This window comes from Salvia splendens, unplaced genomic scaffold (genome assembly GCF_004379255.2).
Source record: "Salvia splendens isolate huo1 unplaced genomic scaffold, SspV2 ctg86, whole genome shotgun sequence".
In the NCBI taxonomy this organism is placed as follows: domain Eukaryota; kingdom Viridiplantae; phylum Streptophyta; class Magnoliopsida; order Lamiales; family Lamiaceae; genus Salvia; species Salvia splendens.
In genome coordinates this window covers 4990-25703 of record NW_024599542.1, presented here as the reverse complement: position 1 = coordinate 25703, position 20714 = coordinate 4990, and the positions used below count along the sequence as shown (strand labels likewise).

The window sequence follows — 20714 nt, the reverse complement described above, 5'->3', positions numbered from 1 at the left end:
TCTACTAGATGGAACTCTACATATGACATGTTGCAATCTACAATGGAGCATATAGACTATTTAGTTGATTTTTATAGAACTTACCCTGTTGATGATTTATATCTAACATCTTCTTGTTGGGAACAAAGCCTGAGTTTATTTAAATTATTCAAAAATTTTCGAAGTGCCACTATGGAGTTATCGGGTGTGTATTATTGCACATCCTATTACTACAGCTGTATCCTTGATCCACTGGAAGCCTCAAATTGGCAAGGCGTGGAAGAAGTATTGCCACTCGAAGAAAATAAGGTACACAAAGTTTACTTTAGACGTTTCTACTAGATGGAACTCTACATATGACATGTTGCAATCTACAATGGAGCATATAGACTATTTAGTTGATTTTTATAGAACTTACCCTGTTGATGATTTATATCTAACATCTTCTTGTTGGGAACAAAGCCTGAGTTTATTTAAATTATTCAAAAATTTTCGAAGTGCCACTATGGAGTTATCGGGTGTGTATTATTGCACATCCGTTCGTGTTTTAGAACATTGCATGATCATATCACTTGGTTTTAAAACTGCAATGAAAAATTCCGCAAACAATCTTGAGCTTATGTGTGTTTTATATTACATGGTTGAAAAATGGCTCAAGTATTTCAATGAGATCCCAACAGTGTTTTTGCTTGCCAAAGTTTTGGATCCAAAGTGGAAACTAGTTGGTACTTTCAAAATTTTAGAATTTTATTACAACAGTTTAGCTTCTATTGATCTTGAACCACTCTGAGCTTTGCAAACTGACGACGACGACAACTACATAAACCTTGCCCAAACATTCCAAATAAACCTCCCCCACCTCCCAAGCCTCCAAAGAAATTTTGAGTTCGACTTGCGGTCTCTCTTTCACGATTACGAAGTCAAGTACAACACTACCCACCAAGTTCGACCTAGACCCCCCCGTCAAACACAGAACTTTGGCTTCTTCCAAGTTGATGACCCCGACACCCAATCCCAATTGGCGGACCTATACGCCTTCAGCAGCGGAGGAAGGACGGCACATTCGGTAAGTTAGTTAGATTTATATTTAGACTCACACTTTTCATTCAATGAGGAAGAAGGAGGTCCCGTTCCCCAACAAATCGACGTCCTAGATTGGTGGTCTTCACACGAGAAAGATTTTCCCATCCTTGCATCAATGGCCAAGGAGATCTTTTCGGTTCCGGCTTCCACTGTCGCCGTCGAGTCCGCCTTTAGTGTTGGAGGCAACGTCTTGGACGACCGAAGAAGTAGGCTCACCGGACAAAACATGGAAGCCACCATGTTACTTGATGATTGGTGCTCCGCCGAAATTAGAGACCAAGAACCGGATTGGGACAAACTAGTAGTACAACCCGACCAAGACTACTTCCCCGACGAAGAAGAGTAGGCGCCAATACTTCCGATCAAGCCAAATAGGTAAGCAAGGTAAGAGAACTACGTGGACTTTGATTCCAAAATGCAATTGAGCATTGAGGATACGTAGGCATCTCAACTTATATTTCAACTTAAATTTTAAATTTAAGTTTAAATTTAAGTTGAGCTCAAGTCCTTTTCCTTTATTTCTTTTTTCTCCCCTTTATTTCGAATATGTAATTTTGTAAATTGTAATGAAGACTTTAAGTCTTTTGTAATTTATAATTTTGAAGTTGTAATTTCTAATTTTTATGTTGTAATTTGTAAATTTTAACTTGTAATTTGTAATTTTAAAGTTGTAATTTGTAATTTTGAAGTTGTAATTTGTATCAATAAAATTACATTTGTACATCGCTTCATTCTAATGTTATTTACGCAAGTTTTTTTACATTTTAAACTTGAATTACAATTTACAAAATGCAAAAAAAAAAAAAAAAAAAAAAAAATCAAAACGAACCGCCGAACCCGCCGAACCGGCCCGGAACCGGCCCGGAACCGGCCAATCACCGGCGGTTCCACGGTTCACTTGAACCGGCGGTTCCACGGTTCACGAACCGGAACCGCCACACCTTGGCCGGGCCGGTTCAGGTTCATCAATTTATTGAACCGGAACCGGCGGTTCCGAACCGTGAACCGCCGGTTCCGGAACCGTGGTGACGTCTAGATAGAAGATTGTGCAGTTGACGAATTTAATGGCTTTGTCATTATTATATATAATTATAATAATAATAATTCAATATATATTAGTACTTTTTTCCAATCGGATGTCAGTCAAGATCTGATCTACTCATCTAATTCAAAGCATGTAATGTGGTATTCATTTTAGAAAATATTGATCACTTAAATTGAATACGGAGTACTAATTAAATGGAAAAATCTAGAATTATTAGTTGGCCCAATTTACTCAGCCTGCCGGTATCTGGTTCGAGCTAATTAAGTAGTCCACTACAATATCTTTAAGGGATATCCACGTCTAATATTATGAAACTTTCAAAAGGTTGTGTTTTTTCCCACTGACTTTGAAATTGTCAAATAATATCACGAACTTTATCTCAAGTTTGTTATTTCACACCAATAAAAAAATTACTGCAAATAATATCACAATAAAGATTTTTTTTTTGTAATTTCTCGACAACAACTTCAAGATTTTCAATCTTTGAGAATAGTTTTTCTTAAAGCACATCCTCCAAATTTGTTCTTCAATCTATTAATATAGCCGGAATTTTTTCAATGATGAGGAATAACAAACTCGGGATAAAGTTCGTGATATTATTTGTCAATTTCAAAGTTCATGGAAAAAATCCAACTTTTTTAAAGTTTCATGATATTGGGTGCCAAAATCCCTGTCTTTGAATACTAGTATTAAAATTTGAATCTTAACCTCTTTTTCTTGAATTGACGTCTAAAAACCAACGCATTTGATTGGGACACACTGACTGATAAAATTAGAATGACATCTCAAAAAGAAAAAGGATGAAATTTGAAACTTACATGTCCAAATATTGTAGACTAGCAATATTATGACAACTTCATGTCTTTTTTTTATTGAATTTGATATCAATACATGATTTTACTTTTGGGACAAGTTTTACACAACCAAAAAAAATTTAATGATGGAAAAATCATCATTTAATAAAAAACAAACGTTCGGTTTCCTTAATTTCTGATAGACGATATGTCCATTGTTTTACAGATGGTGTCTAGACTTGCTTAATTTTAACTGGATCCATGGTATACAGTCGATTCTGAAATCTACCGCTTGCAGTTTAATGGTAATCGCATTTTTTTATTCTCTCTCATTTACATATAAAATTCTGCTATATCTTAATAGAATATATGTTGTTCAATGAATTAAAGAAATATACAGAATAAAATTAATAAAGTAATTTTTTTTTAAATTTTTTTGAAATATGTTATTTTGAATGAGATATCTAAAATATGTGCAATGAGACAGCAGTCAGCAGCTCATTGGCAAAATAAATTGAAGTGTTTTACGGTAATTTACAGATTAGTTACAGAGTGGTAACAGCAGTGGAGCTGCGGATATGTTTGAGTTCCACAAATCGGAGTTTTGAGTTCTCTTTTATTTGTTCATCGACGCAGTCTTCTGCTTCTTTGGAGGCAGAAGGGCATTGATTCGTTCAAGACAGGGGAGATTTAAAAATGAGGAAACGGAGATTGGTATTTGCTTTGCTTCTTTGTTTTTCAACCTTTTGGAGGATTGGAGCTTTCAAGTTTCACAGAGCCCAGAAAACTGAGAGAATCTCCGGTAAGGATCTCTTTCTGTATCTCCACTGCTGCATAATCGATCGCTTCACCTCAAACCCTATTTGCAATTTTGTGTTGAGATATGATGCTGAATCTTTACCCTAATTCTGGTGTTTGCCTTTGAATGGTAGGTCGGTTTCCGCTCTGATGTGGTCTATGTGATGTGATGTGATGCGATTGGATTGAAATCAATTAATAAAACATCCTAGTACCAAAAAAGTTATGCAGATTCTTCATATCAAGAAGCTTTTATGTTTGTTGCTTAATGAAGATGTAATTTCCTTTTCGCATTGGACAATCAATTAGAGCTTGCAGTGTTTTACTCTACTTAGTTAGAGGCTTAGCTAGTTGTGGAGTTTCAGTTATGTTGCATCTTCTTCAATAAAATGACAACAAGTTACTTAGTAATGTAATTAAAGCTTTGCATCTTCTTCAATAAGTTGAAAATGATACAGTTCAAATCATGCTCCATCACAGCACTAGTTTTGTTTTCCAATGACGGTTTGTGCTGAAAGATAACAAGATCAGGTTGCAAGCTTATCTTTTTTAGCTATCAGGGTTACTGCGGAAGTTTTTTGTTTTCCTAGGTAGCTTGACGGATGGTGCTATCTCAAGTAGAAGCATGATTTAGCTTATCCTCCCACTCTGTAATTAGTAAATGTTTAATGAGATTGATATTGACTCACTATATGGTCATATAAAATTATAAATCCTCTTCAACGTGGTTCAATAAAGATATTTTTAGGGGAACTCGACATGGGACAGCTCGCTTAAGCTGAAATTTAAGATGTATCTTAAACTTTGACAAATGCATGTTTCAGGAGTAACTTAAATTATTACTTTGGTTGTCCTACTACTGAAATATATGTATAAAATGATCCTCTCTCAAATTTGGTAATAGCTATTATGGAGCCTTAAATTTTATCTCTTTTATATGCTATATCCGGCCGTGGTACCTTTTATAAGTGCATATATATGATTTCCTTCCATCACTCTTAATAGTGTGATGCATGTGTGAACCTCTTAGACATTGTGCATTGTTTGCCTTCTTGAGTTTATCATCTATCTAGATGCTTACACTCAGTCTGTTTAATTTTCCCTGGAAAGACAAAAAGAAAAACAAAGTTACAAAACAAAATAAAACTTTTTCCTTGTTCTGTTCACACTAACTACTTCCTTGTGCGTGGTTTGTTAGTTGAATCTCACAGGGCTAATAATTTAGATGGACGAAACATGAAGTTAAAGAAATGCTAATATCTTAATGTCTCTACACCTCATGCCCTTGGCTTCATCTGGTGCAAAACAGTCAAAGTGCTTATTGCTTGGCAACCATAGGCGTCAAGGAAGATTTTAACTTTTAAGCACTTGATTTTATATAACTTTCACTAAGTTTTCTACTACTACATTACTATTCCTTGGAAAAGGGAAACTAGGTGGAAAATCCAATCATTATCTTGTTTCAGCAGATAGGTTAGAATATAAGGATGATGTAGGAATGTCAAGCAATCTGGTTTTGCTGCAAGATTTAAATTATGCAACTCATGCATTTTTTGTTGCATTTTCATATTTTAGGGAGTGCCGGTGATGTACTGGAAGATGATCCTGTTGGAAGATTAAAAGTTTTTGTTTATGAGCTTCCTAGCAAATACAACAAAAAGATTTTACTGAAAGACCCAAGATGCCTCACCCATATGTTTGCAGCAGAGATTTTTATGCACCGTTTTCTCTTGTCGAGTCCAGTTCGTACTCTTAATCCTGACGAAGCAGACTGGTTCTACACTCCTGTGTATGCAACTTGTGACCTGACACCAAATGGCCTCCCACTACCATTCAAATCACCTCGTATGATGAGAAGTGCTATACAGCTGATCTCTTCTAACTGGCCATATTGGAACGCAACTGAAGGAGCCGATCACTTCTTTATTGTGCCTCATGATTTTGCGGCGTGCTTTCACTATCTAGTAAGTCGCATGGTCTCTGGATCAATTAAAATCACAGAGTTCTCACTCATTGTCAATTTACATGCATGGATGATACAAAATCTTTTACAGATAACGCTCTTTGGAATTCAGATATTTTCTGATTGAATGTACTATATGTTCTGTAGGAAGAGAAAGCTATTGAGAGAGGAATCCTTCCGTTGCTCCAACGTGCTACCTTGGTTCAGACGTTTGGACAGCGTAACCATGTTTGCTTAAAGGATGGATCAATCATAATCCCCCCATATGCCCCTCCACAGAAAATGCAGGCTCATCTAATTTCTCCTAGCACTCCTAGATCCATCTTTGTTTACTTCCGAGGTTTGTTTTATGATGTTGGGAATGACCCAGAAGGTGGTTATTATGCAAGGTATGTTTCATTAACCTGCATAGTTGATGTAATATGCTGTTCGTTCTCATATTATACTGGTACTGTTCTTGTACTCGATGCTTAAAAAACTCACTTGTTGTTTGATTTATATAATGTACTTTACGAAAGAGGAAAGATCTTATTTAGTAGATTATTATAGCCCAATGAGCACCATAAATAAACCCTGAAGCAGAGTAGAGACACACAATATCTGATTACTGAAGTCTCTTTTACATAGTCGAGTATCTAGTCCGTTTGAGTGATGGCACACATCTACACTCTCGCATTCCCAAATTTCGGAAATAATGGATAGCCCAAAAACTGACATGTTAACTAAATTTGCTTTGGATATTGCAGAGGTGCGCGAGCATCAGTGTGGGAGAACTTTAAGGACAATCCCCTCTTTGATATCTCCACGGAACACCCAACTACATATTACGAAGACATGCAGAGAGCTATCTTCTGTCTTTGCCCGCTCGGATGGGCCCCATGGAGTCCTAGACTGGTTGAAGCAGTTGTGTTTGGCTGCATCCCTGTTATCATAGCTGATGACATTGTCTTACCTTTTGCTGATGCAATTCCATGGGAAGATATTGGTATTTTTGTAGCAGAGAAGGATGTCCCTAAGCTGGATACAATACTAACCTCGATTCCAATTGAAGAGATACTAAGGAAGCAAAGAGTACTAGCCAATCCATCTATGAAACAGGCGATGTTGTTTCCACATCCTGCTCAGGCACGGGATGCCTTCCATCAGATATTGAACGGGCTCGCTCGTAAGTTGCCTCATGACAGGAGTATTTACTTGAGAAGTGGTGAGAGCATATTAAACTGGACTGCAGGACCTGTGGGTGACCTTAAACCTTGGTAGCTAGTCTTCTTGTCATATGTTCAAACTCACCTGTATCAAATCCATTTCCCATCAAATGTATTGATTAATGTAAATTTCCCATTCAAGTTCAAATCTTGATGTAGCTGTTGTTGGTTTGTTTTAGAGACTGCAGCTTTTGATGTACAATTAGTTTTTACTTCAAACTGGTGTTAGGGCACTGAAGATTTTCATCTGGTATGGAGGCAGCTGGCATTATCAGTTGTAACTTGTAAGCTGTTTGACTTTTCTTCAACTTTTAACTGTTTGAGCTATGATATATTACATCATGAGATTAATTTTCAGTAGAATTCTGGGATCTAATCAAAATTACTAAATGTTATACAACTTTCCTAACAAGCTATGATACCTTCTCAGGTGCAGAATCCAATTCTTTAATGGCTTTTGTACTAAATAATAACAGCCACATGTTTGTAAACACAAGTTGAATTTAGGAAGGGCATTTGGGTATGAGAAAACAAATGAAAAAAGAGCAATAAAAACAAATAAAGTGGGCTTAAGAAAGTTCTTGAAAGAAAAGAAAAAAAGGTCCTAAATTGGAGTTATGTGGGCAGTTTTGTGGGGGAGTATGACAGCCATGCTTCCACACAATATTACTCCACATAACTTACTTTTCTTATCACCTCATATCATCATCAATATCCATCACACTCTCTATTCATTATTCACACACAGACATCAGTTAGAAATGGCCACAAGTCTTCATGGAGCCAAGTCCATGGCGCCACTATCTCTGCCGCCGGGAGCTACCACCGGCCGCTTTGCGCTGAAATCACCCTTCTTCTCTCCATCTGTTCACCTATTCATGCCATCTCAACTCTCAACTCTCCCAACTACTGCGCCTAAATTCTCGATGCGTGTTGCTTCCAAGCAAGCCTACATCTGCCGCGATTGCGGGTCATCTTTCTTTTATTTCCCTTTTTGTCATTTATTGTATAAATGTTCTTGGATATAGTATGATTAGACTTGGGACTTATCTTAATGCAGGTATATCTACAATGACAGAACACCTTTTGAGAAACTGGCTGATAACTATTTCTGCCCTGGTATACTTTTACTTGTCTTAGATTGCCTTGATGAAATTATTGGAAGAGTCAATTTCCCGATTATGATTATTATTATTATTATGTAGGAGCATTTATATAAGCATGGATGTGTTGGTTGCAGTATGTGGTGCCCCAAAAAGGAGATTCAGGCCATATGCGCCAGATGTTTCTAAAAATGCAAACAGCACAGATGTTCGAAAAGCCAGGAAAGAACAGATTAAGAGAGACGAAGCTATCGGGTATGTATGTGTCTCTGTTTTTTCTAACATAAGGATCCAAATATATTTGCATTTTGCAGGCAGGCATTGCCCTTCGCAATAGCACTTGGAGCGGCAGCATTGATTGCCCTATATTTCTACCTCAACACCACCATCTAAGATTAATAGGATAACTCATTGTACTACATTTTTGTTACACTTGTGCATTCCTCTATTTCAATTCATCTTTCAATTTCTTTTTCAATGAAAAATAGGTAGTAATACTACTAAAGTTTACTATCCCACAAAATTCCCAATGGAAAAAAGGTCCTCAAGTCCAGGCTGCACACAATAACATATGTACTGTACTACAAAATTAATCTACTAATGTATGTTCATATCTGCGCAACGCCAAGAGACATTATGCAACATAGTTCACAAATGATAAGAAGAGTCTGTTGTTAATTGTAAAATTTTAGATGGATCTTCTATAAGCTAGATGGAGTCGAACATTTCTGTACATATATTGAAAACAAATAAAAGGTGGGAGAAAAGAATATGTATACTAGGGTACATTGTGTGGTTCTATGACAAAAGGTGTCAATTTTGGAGGACAAATGAGCCCTCGATCCGTTTCTCTGTGAATTGGGGAGGGATAGTTAAAGAGGAGAATGGGTCACTAAAACTTGATGCCGGAGCAGGTTTAAACTCGTATGGACTACCCTTTACGCCCCAAACCTGGAAATGAAATGAAAGAGGGGATCCAGGTGAAACAAATGTATAATATATGTCGAAAAGATAATTTCAAAGAAACGATATAGCTGAAACTCACCTGATTTCCCTCATAATCATAGCCTATGTCGGACGTGTGTATTTCACTGTTTTTCAATACTGTAAGTTCTGAGGTACAATATGATGCTCCATTCTGCAGTATATAAAACACATGCTCAGAAAGGAATTACTAAATTAACTTTCAGGGAATGGAGGGTGATGTTGATGTGAGGTAGTGAAGAATCAAAAGGTGGGCATACCCATGTATTAGGAAACCCATCTGCAGGAGTTGAGCCTTCGTATAAACAACGCTTCCCTCTATCACAGCGCTTGAGATATATGGTAGTCAAATGCTCTGCAATATCCTGCATTGAAGTTTGAATATTTGATGCTTTAAAGCTCGTCAATCCATAGCACAGATGACCAAATGTCTAATGCCTGAATCAGTAACTGAGAAACCAGAAAAATAAAATAACATAACTGATGCACAAACAGTACCTTCTAGTTCTAACTACTAAAGCTCACCAGACACCAGCATTCTAGGATTGAGTTGTGAGATTATTTTAGTCACCCGGGTTAGCTATGACTAATCATCCCATGATTATCCATCTAGGATTGAGTTGTGGGATTGAATCTCATGAACCAAACACACTACATATTTAATCCCATGATACAATCTTATAAACCGAACACCCCCATAAAGGAATGCTTCCCTAGACACACCGGGACAGGCACCACCATGTGCACATAGTGTAGAGTAGTGATTAAAATGTCATCAATGCACTAAGAGCTCACAAGCTTCCCACACTGCGTCTGTAGGCTAACATTACACTGACGCACACACAGTCACACACACAAACACATGAATTTATATACACAACTAATTAGATATATATGAATGACCTTCAAGAGCAGTTAAAAGCAGAAAAATACAGATAATAAGAGTGTATGCGACATAATAATTTTTACATGTAAAAGGACAATTTAGGCTTTACAATTCTACTCTGTGAAAGGGAAGATTCAAAGTGCTAAAACAAAATATGCTTAAAAGTGGAGCTTGAAAGTGTTGTAATGAAGTTGTATTAATTTCCCAAAAAAGAAAAGCAGAAAAGAACATCCCCTTGCTGCCTTTAGATTTTTACCTTTCTTCTGATCTGGTCTATACAAGCTAATCTAAAATTTGAAAATACTCAAAACTGTTGAATGCAAGAAAAAAATTCAAAATTTCAGCTTCTTTAAGCTTGAGTATGCACTCACTTACTTAATGACAATAGATTAAAGTTCTTCACTTAGCCTTGATATCTTAACCCACGTTTACCTTGAAAGCTAGGATTGATAAATGAAAATAGTCCAAGCTAATCCATTGTTTGGTTTTAAGGATTTATTAATTTTGCATTTGTTTGACCATCTTATCGTTCAACTAGTCAGTCTTATGCTTTATCAATCTTTCCAATCTCTCAAAGTAAACACACTTTAGGGGTAGGATTAGAGAAATCCTTGTGAAGAGGATAAAAATACTCAATCATGTATATCAATCTTGAATAGTAAATACGCCCTAAGGAGTTATTCCAATGCAGCATGAAAACTACAACAAGAGTCTTACAATTAAAAGAGCCTAAGCCTCAGGGTCTTGAAGCAAAAGATGTTCACATGTTGAAAATAAGAAGGTCCTCATTACACTTTTCCAATAGGGTTTTTAAAAGAAAGTGTTACTTAAATTCTTATTATTATTTTCAAGCCTTTGCTCCAGATATCTAACCTGCACATTAGGAGGATAAGTGACTGCATAACTTCATCCACTATATCAAGAACTCAGGAGCTTGTGTTGCTTAACCACTAGTTCTAGAACTCTGAAGCTTGTGTTGTTTTACTTGACTAGGAAGCTTGTGTTGCTTATCCAAAACGGCATGCATGCTACCTAACACAATACTTGCTCTTTCCCACAACACAATGAGGCAGCTCTTGGATGGACCAAAGGGAATCAAATATGAACCGAGAATATTGCAGCAGATGACTGAAGTTGTAAGAATATTGGAGTATGGTTTTCCATAGGGTGTACCTAGTATGTTGTTATCTTATGTTTGATTGTATATACTCCTTGTCCACCAAAAAAGGAAACTGGTTATATTCTCCTAACAAAGACAAATATTGAGAGGTACATACAATAATATTTTGCAATCTTTGACGCCACCTACAATTTCTCTCTAAACTGCATGTGTCCCAAAAGTTATAGTTTCCTCTAACAAAGTAGCAGTTACCACAATTTGCAACTAGCAACTATTGAGACAAAAGTCAAACCCATCTATCAGTACGTGGTGATTTAACTACCCTACAGTGCCATTTCAGCTATAAAATGCCATTCTCTAATTGCAGGATTGCACTAAGTTGTACTTGGTCCTTCAATAAATTTGCAACTCTGTTTATTCAATTAAAAGCATCTCTATCTCCTCTGGCGGAAAGGAAGATTTATGTCCGGCATATTCTTATTAAATGACGAAAATATAATAAGACTGCTTTTCTCTCTCATTATACAAGTTATTCCATATGAGACCTTTCGAACCTGATGAGCTAAAATTAGATCCACCTAATTGTGAAGAATGATTTTACATCAAAGAAACAAGTAAATATATGAATTTGTGTAGATTGTATAATGATTTTACACTATCGAACATAACACACAAGCCAGCAAAGATGGTCACTAAGACTAACAGAGGGGCACTGTAAAAATTCATATGAATATGGTACAATTTGTCAGATCTAGATATAGGTTCAATCAATCTAATATGTAATCGCACTTACACCAATTACTTCTTCAGGCTGTGGCCTTTGATCCCTCGACCGATCACAAAAATTCTTGTACTCCTCTGAGTCCCGGATAGCGTAAGTACTCATCTATCCAAAGGGAAGGGGTAATTTAATGAACATCAAATAAGTAATACTCAGTAGCAGCTTATAAAAGCAGATAGATGAAAATAAAATTAAGCACTAGGCCTAACCTCAACATCACATTTCATCTCCTTTGAGCAAGGCTTTACCATGAAAAATCTCTGCATCGAGATTTCTGTTAGAATAATTAATTAGTAGAAACATATGCAACATATCCAACTGACAAGACATTCATATTTCATCAGTGAGAATGTTCATTTCTATATGGGATGACTTCCCAGTATGATCGCCAAACAAAATGCTGCCAAAACATAGACATCAACAATATCTAAGGTTCAAACTCTCGAAGTAGTTCGATCAAGTACCTGTCGAAAAGGTTTGTGAGGAGTTCTCCAGAATGCCTGTCACGAAGTAATCTATTGAAAATCTTGAAGATAAAGAAACCTTGCAAAGTTAAACACATCCAAGACAATATTTTGGCATATTCTACCTGTTCAAAGTACAAAACTCTTGAACCATCAACCATTTCTGCTGCTGGACATGAGAGCCATCTAGAAATAACACAGAAAAAGTGTAAAATCATTCTACAATAGACACAAATTCATCTATTTAAACAACAAAATAAAGGAACACTTATGCTCAGTATAATCAACAAACCAATAATTCAGTACAGGCAAAGAATCCTCAGAAACACGCGATACTGACATACACTCCTCCGCAGCTCGAAATTAGACTCTATAATTTACCCTAATTTCTTACACCAACAATCCTAAGACATTATATTCCATACACTAATCATCACCTCGTGCAATCAATCACATTCCAAAGCAGATAACCGAAGACGAAGCAACAGAAAATTACCTCAAATTAAAATAGTTGTCCGGGTCCCTCGAAGCCTGCTCCCTTGAAAACTAGCAAATCCAAAATAAAAATAAAAAATCGAAACACACAAGTTGAATTCGGTAAATTGAATAGGAAAGTAACCTTCTCGCCGGCGAGTGAGTCGGCGACGATGCGCGCATGGTCCCAACGGGTGGTGGACTTAGTGAGGCGCTTCAGCAACAGTGCTCCGCCCATTAAGACCAGAGTCTTGAGCACTACTCCGCGGGCTTTGGTCCATCCGTTGGAGCCCGAGCCCGAGCCGGAGCCCGAGTCCGAGCTGGTGCACATGCTGGGTGTCGCTCGCTCTGCACTATCTGAATCAATCATTGATTTTTCTTTTGGGGGATTTTTTAATTGATTTTGCTACATGTTGTGGCTGGCGTTGCTTATCATAACTATTTATTTTTTCAATATATAATTAGATAAAATTATTTTGGGGCTTATAAAACATACTGTCATCCATTTTTTTTTTGTTGGGTTTTGATTAGATCCTAAAATAAAATTGATGAATAAGAAGCTTGAGCAAATTTTGAAATATTACAAGTCATCTGTTACCATAACTAAAACCTCCTTTTAATCTGGTATGTATGATTATATGTTGTCCCTGTTAAAATGTCTCTAGTTTCATTATATATCTAGGATCATAAATATCAAAATGAGGAATAGTTTGTTAGTATTCATTAACACAAATACATTCACCGTTATGCCATATCAATTGGATCTCCGTGATAATAAAATTCATAATTTTCATGATTTTTTTATTATATAAACTTTCATTTGCTACTAAATTAAATTGTTGATGTGTAATTTGAGCTTATAAAATAGTACTATTAATGTATATTGAGTAATCAAGTGTAATTAAAATGTTAAGTTGCAAGAACTTAGCTGTAAGAAAACAATGTCAAGGGTATGTTTGGTTTTCTAGATAGCACAAGATAGTGACATATATCTGGAAATTATTGATGTTTGGTTTGCCATTAACCTTTTTACAATGGCCCTTCAAATGGGACTAAGAGCATCATTAACCCATCCCCATTTCAGGCCCCAAGTCCCCTCCACGTCATCATTTCCCTACAGTTGCGGCCCATACCCCAACAGCTCTAACCCTGCAGGCCTCAACTTGGGCCGCAACTAATAAATGACAGTATTCACAACTTCAACTTATTTTACTCGTAAATGCGAAAAAAAATTACAAATCCTAGAAAAAAAAATTATTAAGCCCTAAAAAATAAAAATTACAAGTCCTAGAAAACATATTGAAATAATTTAGAGGATAGAAATTGAGAAATTGGTGAAAGAATGTTGAAGAAATGAGTATAAATGGACAAAAAAATAATAAAAAAAGAAAAATAAATAAATTTTGGTGGTTTGCTGCCCGTCCAACGCTAGCCCGAACCGGACCCCGGGACCGGCCCAGCCGCAACTTCCGCTCGTCCAACGCAATGCCTGGGCCGGGATTCACTTTTTGCAGCCCGGCCCCTAGCGTTATTGATGCCCTAAGGCCCAAGCAAAGTTTGTGAATCTACACTTGCTGGGCCAATCTTCATATCCAACAGGGTAGTCACGGCCAGTGAAAATACGACCGTCTGCTCTCAAACCCCACAGGCTTTGCACATCCTGTAAGGTTACGGTAACTTCACCAACTGGAAGGTGGAAACAGTGTGTCTTAGGCCTCCAGCGCTCGATCAAGGCAGTTATAAGCTCATTGTCCATCCTCATCGGCCTTCCACATTCAACCACGCCTCTGAACCCTCATACATCAAGCCAATACATCACATTTTCATGTATTGGCACTGCCCAAACCTTACTCTCCGTCCTACGAACTCTCAACACATTTAATGTGTCATTTGCCAACAATAAGGCTGAAATGTGTTTGTTTTGATGAAATAGTAATGATGGATCCTCAGCTCCATAACATAACTGTTGTTCGGAACTTGCAGATGCCATCTACTTCAAAACATTCACCCAATATTCAATTTTTTCATAAAAACTCAATAATCTAACTAAATTGCAACTTCAATTGACAACGACAATCTATATTCCAATTTGGAGACATCATCAAGATTCAAATTAGGCAACAAAAGGGGCGCAATTACAAAAACTGAATCAATTACTTCTACCCATTTAATTATATGCATATGAAATACACAAATTACGGAAAATCGACCAAAAAATCCATCAATTTCATCATAAACTCTAATTTTGCTAAATACTATGCATATGAAATACACAAATTATGGAAAATCGACCAAAAATTTGCATCAATTTCATCATAACCCCTAATTTCATCATAATCCCTAAGTATAGGCAACAAAACAACAAAAATCGACCAAAAATCCATCAATTTCATCATAAACCCAAATTTTGCTAAATTACGGAAAACCTGCACAAATTAAGCCATAAATGATGTATTTAGCCAAATATAAGAACAATTACCGGAATATGGTTGCAAAATGGTGGAAATTCGCCGGAAATGGCTGGGAATCATCGGAATTTGCTGGGAATCGTCGCTTGGGTCGCGGCTTTCTGTCTGTGATGCGTTCTGCCTTCTCTGCCTGTTTTAAAAACCCACCGGAAGACGCATAAGCTTTATGCTTCACTACCCAAAGATGCATAAGTGTTATGCGTCGCTAAAGAAAGACGCATAATGCTTATGTGTCACTATTTAAAGACGCATAATGCTTATGCGGTACTAAACAACGACGCATGATGGTTATGCGTCACTAAACAACGACGCATGATGGTTCGTCTCTCCTAGAACGACGCATAACGGTTTTGCGTCACTCCCTGAGTCGGAATACAACTAAAACTCTTCATTAAAATGAAATTCCATTAACATGCATTACCAAAAAAAGAATTTTTCCGTTTCCCCACCTGAAAATGCATGATTTTGCACTCCTTGTTGCCGTCCAGTGTGTAGTAGAAGGACGTGCCGTTGTTCCACTCCAAATCGTAGATCTTCTTCTCGAGCTGGTGTTGGATGATGTTGAAGTTGCGGCCGTTAGGCCAGTCGTACCAGAGGTCTGTCACTTGCAGCCCGCTGCTGCTGTCGATAAACAGGATTGAGTGGAATTGGAGCGGCCATGGCGATGGCGATGGCGATGGTGATAGTGGCGGCGACGCGGCAGCACGAGTTGACAAGAGAGAGAGAAGGGAGAGGGAGAGAAAGAGTGAGAGATTGGGATAAATGCGGATTTTCTCAGCCATTTTCGACTGTGGGTGTGAGATTTCATGGTGACCGAATAAATATTCGTTATTGCAGTCCCCACACTTTTTTCACAGTGCTATTCTACTCCTATATTTTATTAATATTTTAATAATTTCTACTCCATAAACTCAAAATAGTTAAATGGTGAACTGAGGGAGTATTAACCTTCTTACAAAATGAGTGTAGTGGGCAAATAGATTTAGTCCCTTGGACGACCTAGTATTTGGCGTTTTTGTTAGACATGCCCATGGTTCGTAAACTGGCGGTTCCGTTGAGAAATGTGGAACCGGAATCGAACCGTGAGGCTATTTCACGTTTCCGGTTTCAAACCGCCGGTTTATCGGCAATTTTTTATGGTTTTTCACGGTTCCGAACCACCGGTTTCCGGCGATTTTTCGCTGTTCCGGCTAGATTTCACGGTTTTCCGACGGTTTTTCACTGTTCCGGTTTGGAACCGTCCAGAACCGGCAGTTTCGGTTCGTAAAATTTGGAACCGAAACTGGCCCGCGGTTCAAAATATTGTTGTTTCGGTTCAAGAAAAAAGTCACGGTTCCGGTTCGGAATCGGAACCGGCGGTTACGGTTCCGCGGTTAACCGCCGGAACCGAAAACCTTGGGCATCTCTAGTTTTTGTGAAGCCAAATACCAGAAATTTGATTATCACTAACAAGATATATACATAATTAATTCTTAATCTAAGGACATGTTCAGTGTTCATTAAATGACCACAAATGGAGTTAAATCATGGCAAAAAAGCTGGTTCGGTGTTCCATAGATGAATCTGCATGGCCCTCAATTTCCACTCCGGCCCGCACTGCTACGTTTGACTTTCGGAAGAGATGAATCATGCTGCCCACTTGATATTGGAAAACTCGTCCGCTACAACCTACAAGAATTGGTGTGGAGATTACCAAAGTGTCCCTCAAATTTTTGGGTTTCCCCCCATTAACACATGCGTCTGCATTTTTGAGTTGTGCATTTGGGGATACTTTCTCTCACTACATTGCACTCCTTGGAAGCTGTTGAAGAGTTCTGGCACTTCCAAACCGTCAACGCGTTCAAAAGTTGATCGGTATCGTTGTGTCTAACGTATACCCCTTCCAACGTTCGTCAAATCTATTTTGTTAGATCTAAATGAGTTTTGTGTGCAGTTTCAGATCCGTTTGCTAAGTGGAGGGGCCATACTCCAACGAGGACAACATCTTGGGTAGGTGACTTTTTTTTGTGAGGTATGTCAGTGTAACTCGTTTATCACACATTTCCCCTCTGTAGCGTTGATAAATATGTTACAAATGTCACTACTGTTTACCACTTAAATTGACGGGAGGGGTACCAGAGGGATTACGAAGAAGTGATAGACATATTCGTCAAACGCCATTGACTTTGCTTGCGTGTTGTCAACCAAATATGAATCACCAAACACCTAAAACTATTTCCTGCTTGGTGGGACTAGCCTGTTTTAATTAAGTCAACATTCATTTCTTACTTTTTCAAATAGGAAGAAGCGAACGAGCAAAGTCACTATAGATTTCAAACTATAGATTACAAACTAAAATGGAGTAGTTCGTTATTAGACAAAGCATAGTTCATTTTAAGATCATTTTAGTTCAGTCTTTCTACAATGAAGTAAAACGATCAAATAATGAAGTTCATATAAAATAAAGTAAAATAATCTAAAAATGAAATAAATCATTTGCTTGATTTGTTTTATCCACTATATTAGGAAAATGGATGACTAGAATTTAGTCTCTAGTTCGGTCTTTAAAATTAGTTTAATATTGAATACATATTTAGAATACATTAATCACAGAATAGAAATAAACCGATAAACTTAAATCATACACTCTTCAATCATTATATTGACAGAAAGGATGGTGCGGCGGGATAATCCCACCCTTCGATTATTTAATTTTTTTTCATTCCCTATTTTATTTATAGGAGTATATAAGAAGAAAGACTCAAGTAGCTGCTAAGTCTAATAGTTCAATTCAATTTTTTTTCCTTATTCTTCTCAAATGAAATTTTATGTAATGAGATTTCCTCACACAATATATATAGAGTTTCTATCTGCTGCTCAAGACACCTTGAGCTTGTGAAGCTACTGGTTTCCAGAAATAGGGCCGTCTCGACCCTTCTTGAAGTCATCCCAGCCTCTCACCCAAGACTGACCAGGCATAGCACGAGTTCCTGGTGCAGCATGATTTTCAAGATTGCTAGTCACCTTTTGCCACACAGCAATGAATATCTAACACAGATAACGAATTTGGTAAATGAACTATCTATTGAAAAGCATGCAGAAAAAAAGAAAAGAAAAACAGTTAGCTCGGCCTAAACTTCCTCATCTTACAGGATTTACTTTCACTGCCTCAGGGGGTTCCTCCTGGCTGGTCAGCCACTTCCACAGATCGGGATTTTCCTGTAGAGGATAAAGAACAGATATGATTAAGCACAAAGAGAAGTGCTAGCTACCACAAGTAATCTTCACAAGGCCAAATGCGCACTTTTGAGCAAGTTGGGGCAAGTTTTCTAAAACATGAAACACATTTTTGTACCTTTCATAAGACCAAACAGTTACAAACATGGACAGATAAATCTACATCCCTGAAATGAAATCTATAGTGGCTTTCAGCCTTGGGAGACATTTCTTGGAACTTAACAAATTACAGATGGCATTCAGTTGATGGGGTTGTTAGCAGATGTTAAAAGGGGAGACATGGTCTTCGAATGACAAGCAAATCAATTGTCTATTCTTATATTCTCAGCAAGTCAGATGGGAAGAAGGTAGAAAGGAGGATGAGGTTCAAGCGAGCATCACTGTGACTTCTGACTACCATTGAAGGAGTCTTCTTCTCATGTCATAACTTGCAGCAAGAGAAGCTTTGGCTAGAGTTAGAGCAGTTATTGAGAGACTTTGCTGATATCTTTGAAGAGCCAAAATCTTTTCTACCTCAGAGACTACATGACCATAGGATCACCTTGATAGAATGAAGGATCTGAGCCAGTATATATACGGCCATATACGTATGCTGCCCCACAAAAAAATGCAATTGAAGGAATGATCAAAGAGATGCTAGAAGCTGGAGTGATCAGGCATAGCTATAGCCATTATGAATGTCCTACTGTGCTAGTTAAGATGATGAATCTGACCTAGAGGATGTGTGTGTGGATTACAGAGCCCTATTACTCACTGTTCAGGATAAAATATCCTATTTCTGTTATAGAAGATCTACTGGAAGAGGTGGGGAGTGCTACAAGGTTTTCAAAGATAGGTCTTAGATCTGGGTATTGGCAGGTGAGAATGGCCCCTGAAGATAAACCCAAAACCACTTTTAAATCTCATAAAAGTCATTATGAATTCATGGTGATTCCCTTTGTACTTACAAATGCCCCTGCAACCTTCCAGAATTTGATGAACTCCATATTCAGATCATTTTTGAGGAAATTCTTCTTTGATGACTTTCTATAATATATAGTGGTAGCAAGGCGAGAATATTCAACACCTCAAAATTTTCTCACAACTAATGAGGGATAATAAGCTTTTGGGCTAAGAAGTCAATTTGTAACTTTGGCAGCTGCTTATATAAGCCAAGAGATGGGCTGCAGAACGGCATTCATTTTCATGTTTATTGTGTGAGCTTAGATCATTGTGAAAGTCTGGAGATTATCCATTGAATGTATTGAGGGTTATCGTTCCTATTGTTTTCAATTATCGTTGTTATTAAGTTCTATCAATTTAGGTCCTATTTTTTGCTGCTGATTTTGTGTGAAAGAGTGATCACGAGAGTATCATATCATATCATAAATTCATAATCCATAATGAAAAGTGTAACTGAAAGAAATTTTGGAACATGATACCCAAGTAAATCACATTAGGGGAAAACTCAGAATATAGCAGGCTAACATTTTCCTTTATGATCAGAGCTGCAACAAATCAAGAAAGTAAGTAAAGTAGAGAATCAATTGGTTTACCAGGTCAAGGAGATGAACTAGGGATTTAATTCCATTTTCATCAAGAGAAAGAATGTGAGCTTCCACCCATTTCCCCAGAATCAAGTCCAGCTCAAGGTACCCCCTTTGTTTACTCCTATACAGCAACCTAAACATATATGCAGAAAATTACTTCACAAAGAAAAAGACAAAAAAAAACTAAAGTTGAAGAAAGAAGAGAAGTTGGAATATGATCGCAAGCGAAAAACAAAAATGAAGAAACCTGTTAAACAAGCGCCTTTTGCTTTCTTCATCGGAAAGATCGATATTAAGGGAATTGGCGCTTCCATCTGAGTAGAAACGGGCGAAGGAACCCAAAATAGGCCTAAAAGCATTCCAAAAGTGAAATAATTAAAAAAATATAAAAAATCAAAGAAAAGAGTTGAATAATAAGAAGAAGATGAAAGGAAATTGCAGTTACCTGTGAAGAGTTTGGGGGTTGGGGAGCCGCGAATTGGAGGTGAGGATGCGAGGGATGGTGGAGGACAGGGCTCTTCTCAAACTCCCCATTATCGGTCACTGAAATCTATGAAGCTTCGACGTATGAGGCTTGCTGCCCTCTAATCGATTGGGCTCATATAGAATTGATGGGCTGGTCCGATGAATTAGCCATTGATTATTTGTCATTTAACCACTTTACCTATTTTTAGATTGATACTTCTATCATAATTTTGATTATGAGTGAACTTAAAATATGGTAACTGATGAAGCTGAAAAAAAATAGTACCTAATCTTTGCGTTTTGCATAAAAATGGTCTCTGCTTTTTTTATATCGTTTTTAGTATCTCATCACTAAAA

General features: G+C 37.4%; 4 protein-coding genes across 5 annotated transcripts; 2 read left to right on the top strand and 2 right to left on the bottom strand.

Annotated features, from left to right (window-relative positions):
- The first annotated feature begins 3423 nt into the window (after positions 1–3423).
- Positions 3424–7150, top strand: LOC121791635 (probable beta-1,4-xylosyltransferase IRX10L). Its single transcript, XM_042189506.1, has 4 exons — positions 3424–3703; positions 5275–5663; positions 5810–6051; positions 6409–7150. The coding sequence occupies exons 1-4, from the start codon at positions 3598–3600 to the stop codon at positions 6920–6922; spliced, it is 1251 nt and encodes a 416-aa protein (XP_042045440.1). The 5' UTR covers positions 3424–3597; the 3' UTR covers positions 6923–7150.
- A 365-nt stretch (positions 7151–7515) lies between these two features.
- On the top strand, positions 7516–8475 carry LOC121791632. Its single transcript, XM_042189503.1, has 4 exons — positions 7516–7837; positions 7928–7986; positions 8108–8225; positions 8285–8475. The coding sequence occupies exons 1-4, from the start codon at positions 7518–7520 to the stop codon at positions 8361–8363; spliced, it is 576 nt and encodes a 191-aa protein (XP_042045437.1). The 5' UTR covers positions 7516–7517; the 3' UTR covers positions 8364–8475.
- A 169-nt stretch (positions 8476–8644) lies between these two features.
- Positions 8645–13102, bottom strand: LOC121791631 (chromophore lyase CRL, chloroplastic-like). Of its 2 annotated transcripts, none has more exons than XM_042189502.1 (9): positions 12825–13102; positions 12702–12736; positions 12331–12391; positions 12206–12241; positions 11951–12001; positions 11754–11846; positions 9215–9319; positions 9016–9108; positions 8645–8921 (listed from the first exon to the last, which is right to left on the bottom strand). In XM_042189502.1, exons 1-9 carry the CDS (start codon positions 13047–13049, stop codon positions 8784–8786), a joined length of 837 nt encoding a protein of 278 aa, XP_042045436.1. In that variant the 5' UTR covers positions 13050–13102; the 3' UTR covers positions 8645–8783. The 2 variants fall into 2 exon arrangements, with proteins under 2 accessions (XP_042045436.1, XP_042045435.1); XM_042189501.1 differs by having other exon boundaries at positions 12702–12751; positions 12825–13101.
- A 4803-nt stretch (positions 13103–17905) lies between these two features.
- On the bottom strand, positions 17906–20484 carry LOC121791633 (succinate dehydrogenase assembly factor 2, mitochondrial-like). Its single transcript, XM_042189504.1, has 5 exons — positions 20338–20484; positions 20140–20241; positions 19899–20025; positions 18277–18345; positions 17906–18174 (listed from the first exon to the last, which is right to left on the bottom strand). The coding sequence occupies exons 1-5, from the start codon at positions 20424–20426 to the stop codon at positions 18028–18030; spliced, it is 534 nt and encodes a 177-aa protein (XP_042045438.1). The 5' UTR covers positions 20427–20484; the 3' UTR covers positions 17906–18027.
- Between the last annotated feature and the right edge of the window lie 230 nt (positions 20485–20714).

Excerpts from the sequence above, each read along its gene's own strand:
- LOC121791635 (XM_042189506.1), top strand. The coding sequence starts at position 3,598 with ATGAGGAAACGGAGATTGGTATTTGCTTTGCTTCTTTGTTTTTCAACC. Across the intron at positions 3,704-5,274 it reads GAAAACTGAGAGAATCTCCG|GGAGTGCCGGTGATGTACTG; the intron begins GTAAGGATCTCT and ends TTCATATTTTAG. Across the intron at positions 6,052-6,408 it reads GAAGGTGGTTATTATGCAAG|AGGTGCGCGAGCATCAGTGT; the intron begins GTATGTTTCATT and ends TGGATATTGCAG.
- LOC121791632 (XM_042189503.1), top strand. The coding sequence starts at position 7,518 with ATGCTTCCACACAATATTACTCCACATAACTTACTTTTCTTATCACCT. Across the intron at positions 7,987-8,107 it reads TGATAACTATTTCTGCCCTG|TATGTGGTGCCCCAAAAAGG; the intron begins GTATACTTTTAC and ends TGTTGGTTGCAG. Across the intron at positions 8,226-8,284 it reads AAGAGAGACGAAGCTATCGG|GCAGGCATTGCCCTTCGCAA; the intron begins GTATGTATGTGT and ends TGCATTTTGCAG.
- LOC121791631 (XM_042189501.1), bottom strand. The coding sequence starts at position 13,049 with ATGATTGATTCAGATAGTGCAGAGCGAGCGACACCCAGCATGTGCACC. Across the intron at positions 12,752-12,824 it reads ACTCACTCGCCGGCGAGAAG|TTTTCAAGGGAGCAGGCTTC; the intron begins GTTACTTTCCTA and ends TGGATTTGCTAG. Across the intron at positions 9,320-11,753 it reads AGCCTGAAGAAGTAATTGGT|GATATTGCAGAGCATTTGAC; the intron begins GTAAGTGCGATT and ends ACTTCAATGCAG.
- LOC121791633 (XM_042189504.1), bottom strand. The coding sequence starts at position 20,426 with ATGGGGAGTTTGAGAAGAGCCCTGTCCTCCACCATCCCTCGCATCCTC. Across the intron at positions 20,242-20,337 it reads AACCCCCAAACTCTTCACAG|GCCTATTTTGGGTTCCTTCG; the intron begins GTAACTGCAATT and ends GAATGCTTTTAG. Across the intron at positions 20,026-20,139 it reads AAAAGGCGCTTGTTTAACAG|GTTGCTGTATAGGAGTAAAC; the intron begins GTTTCTTCATTT and ends ATATATGTTTAG.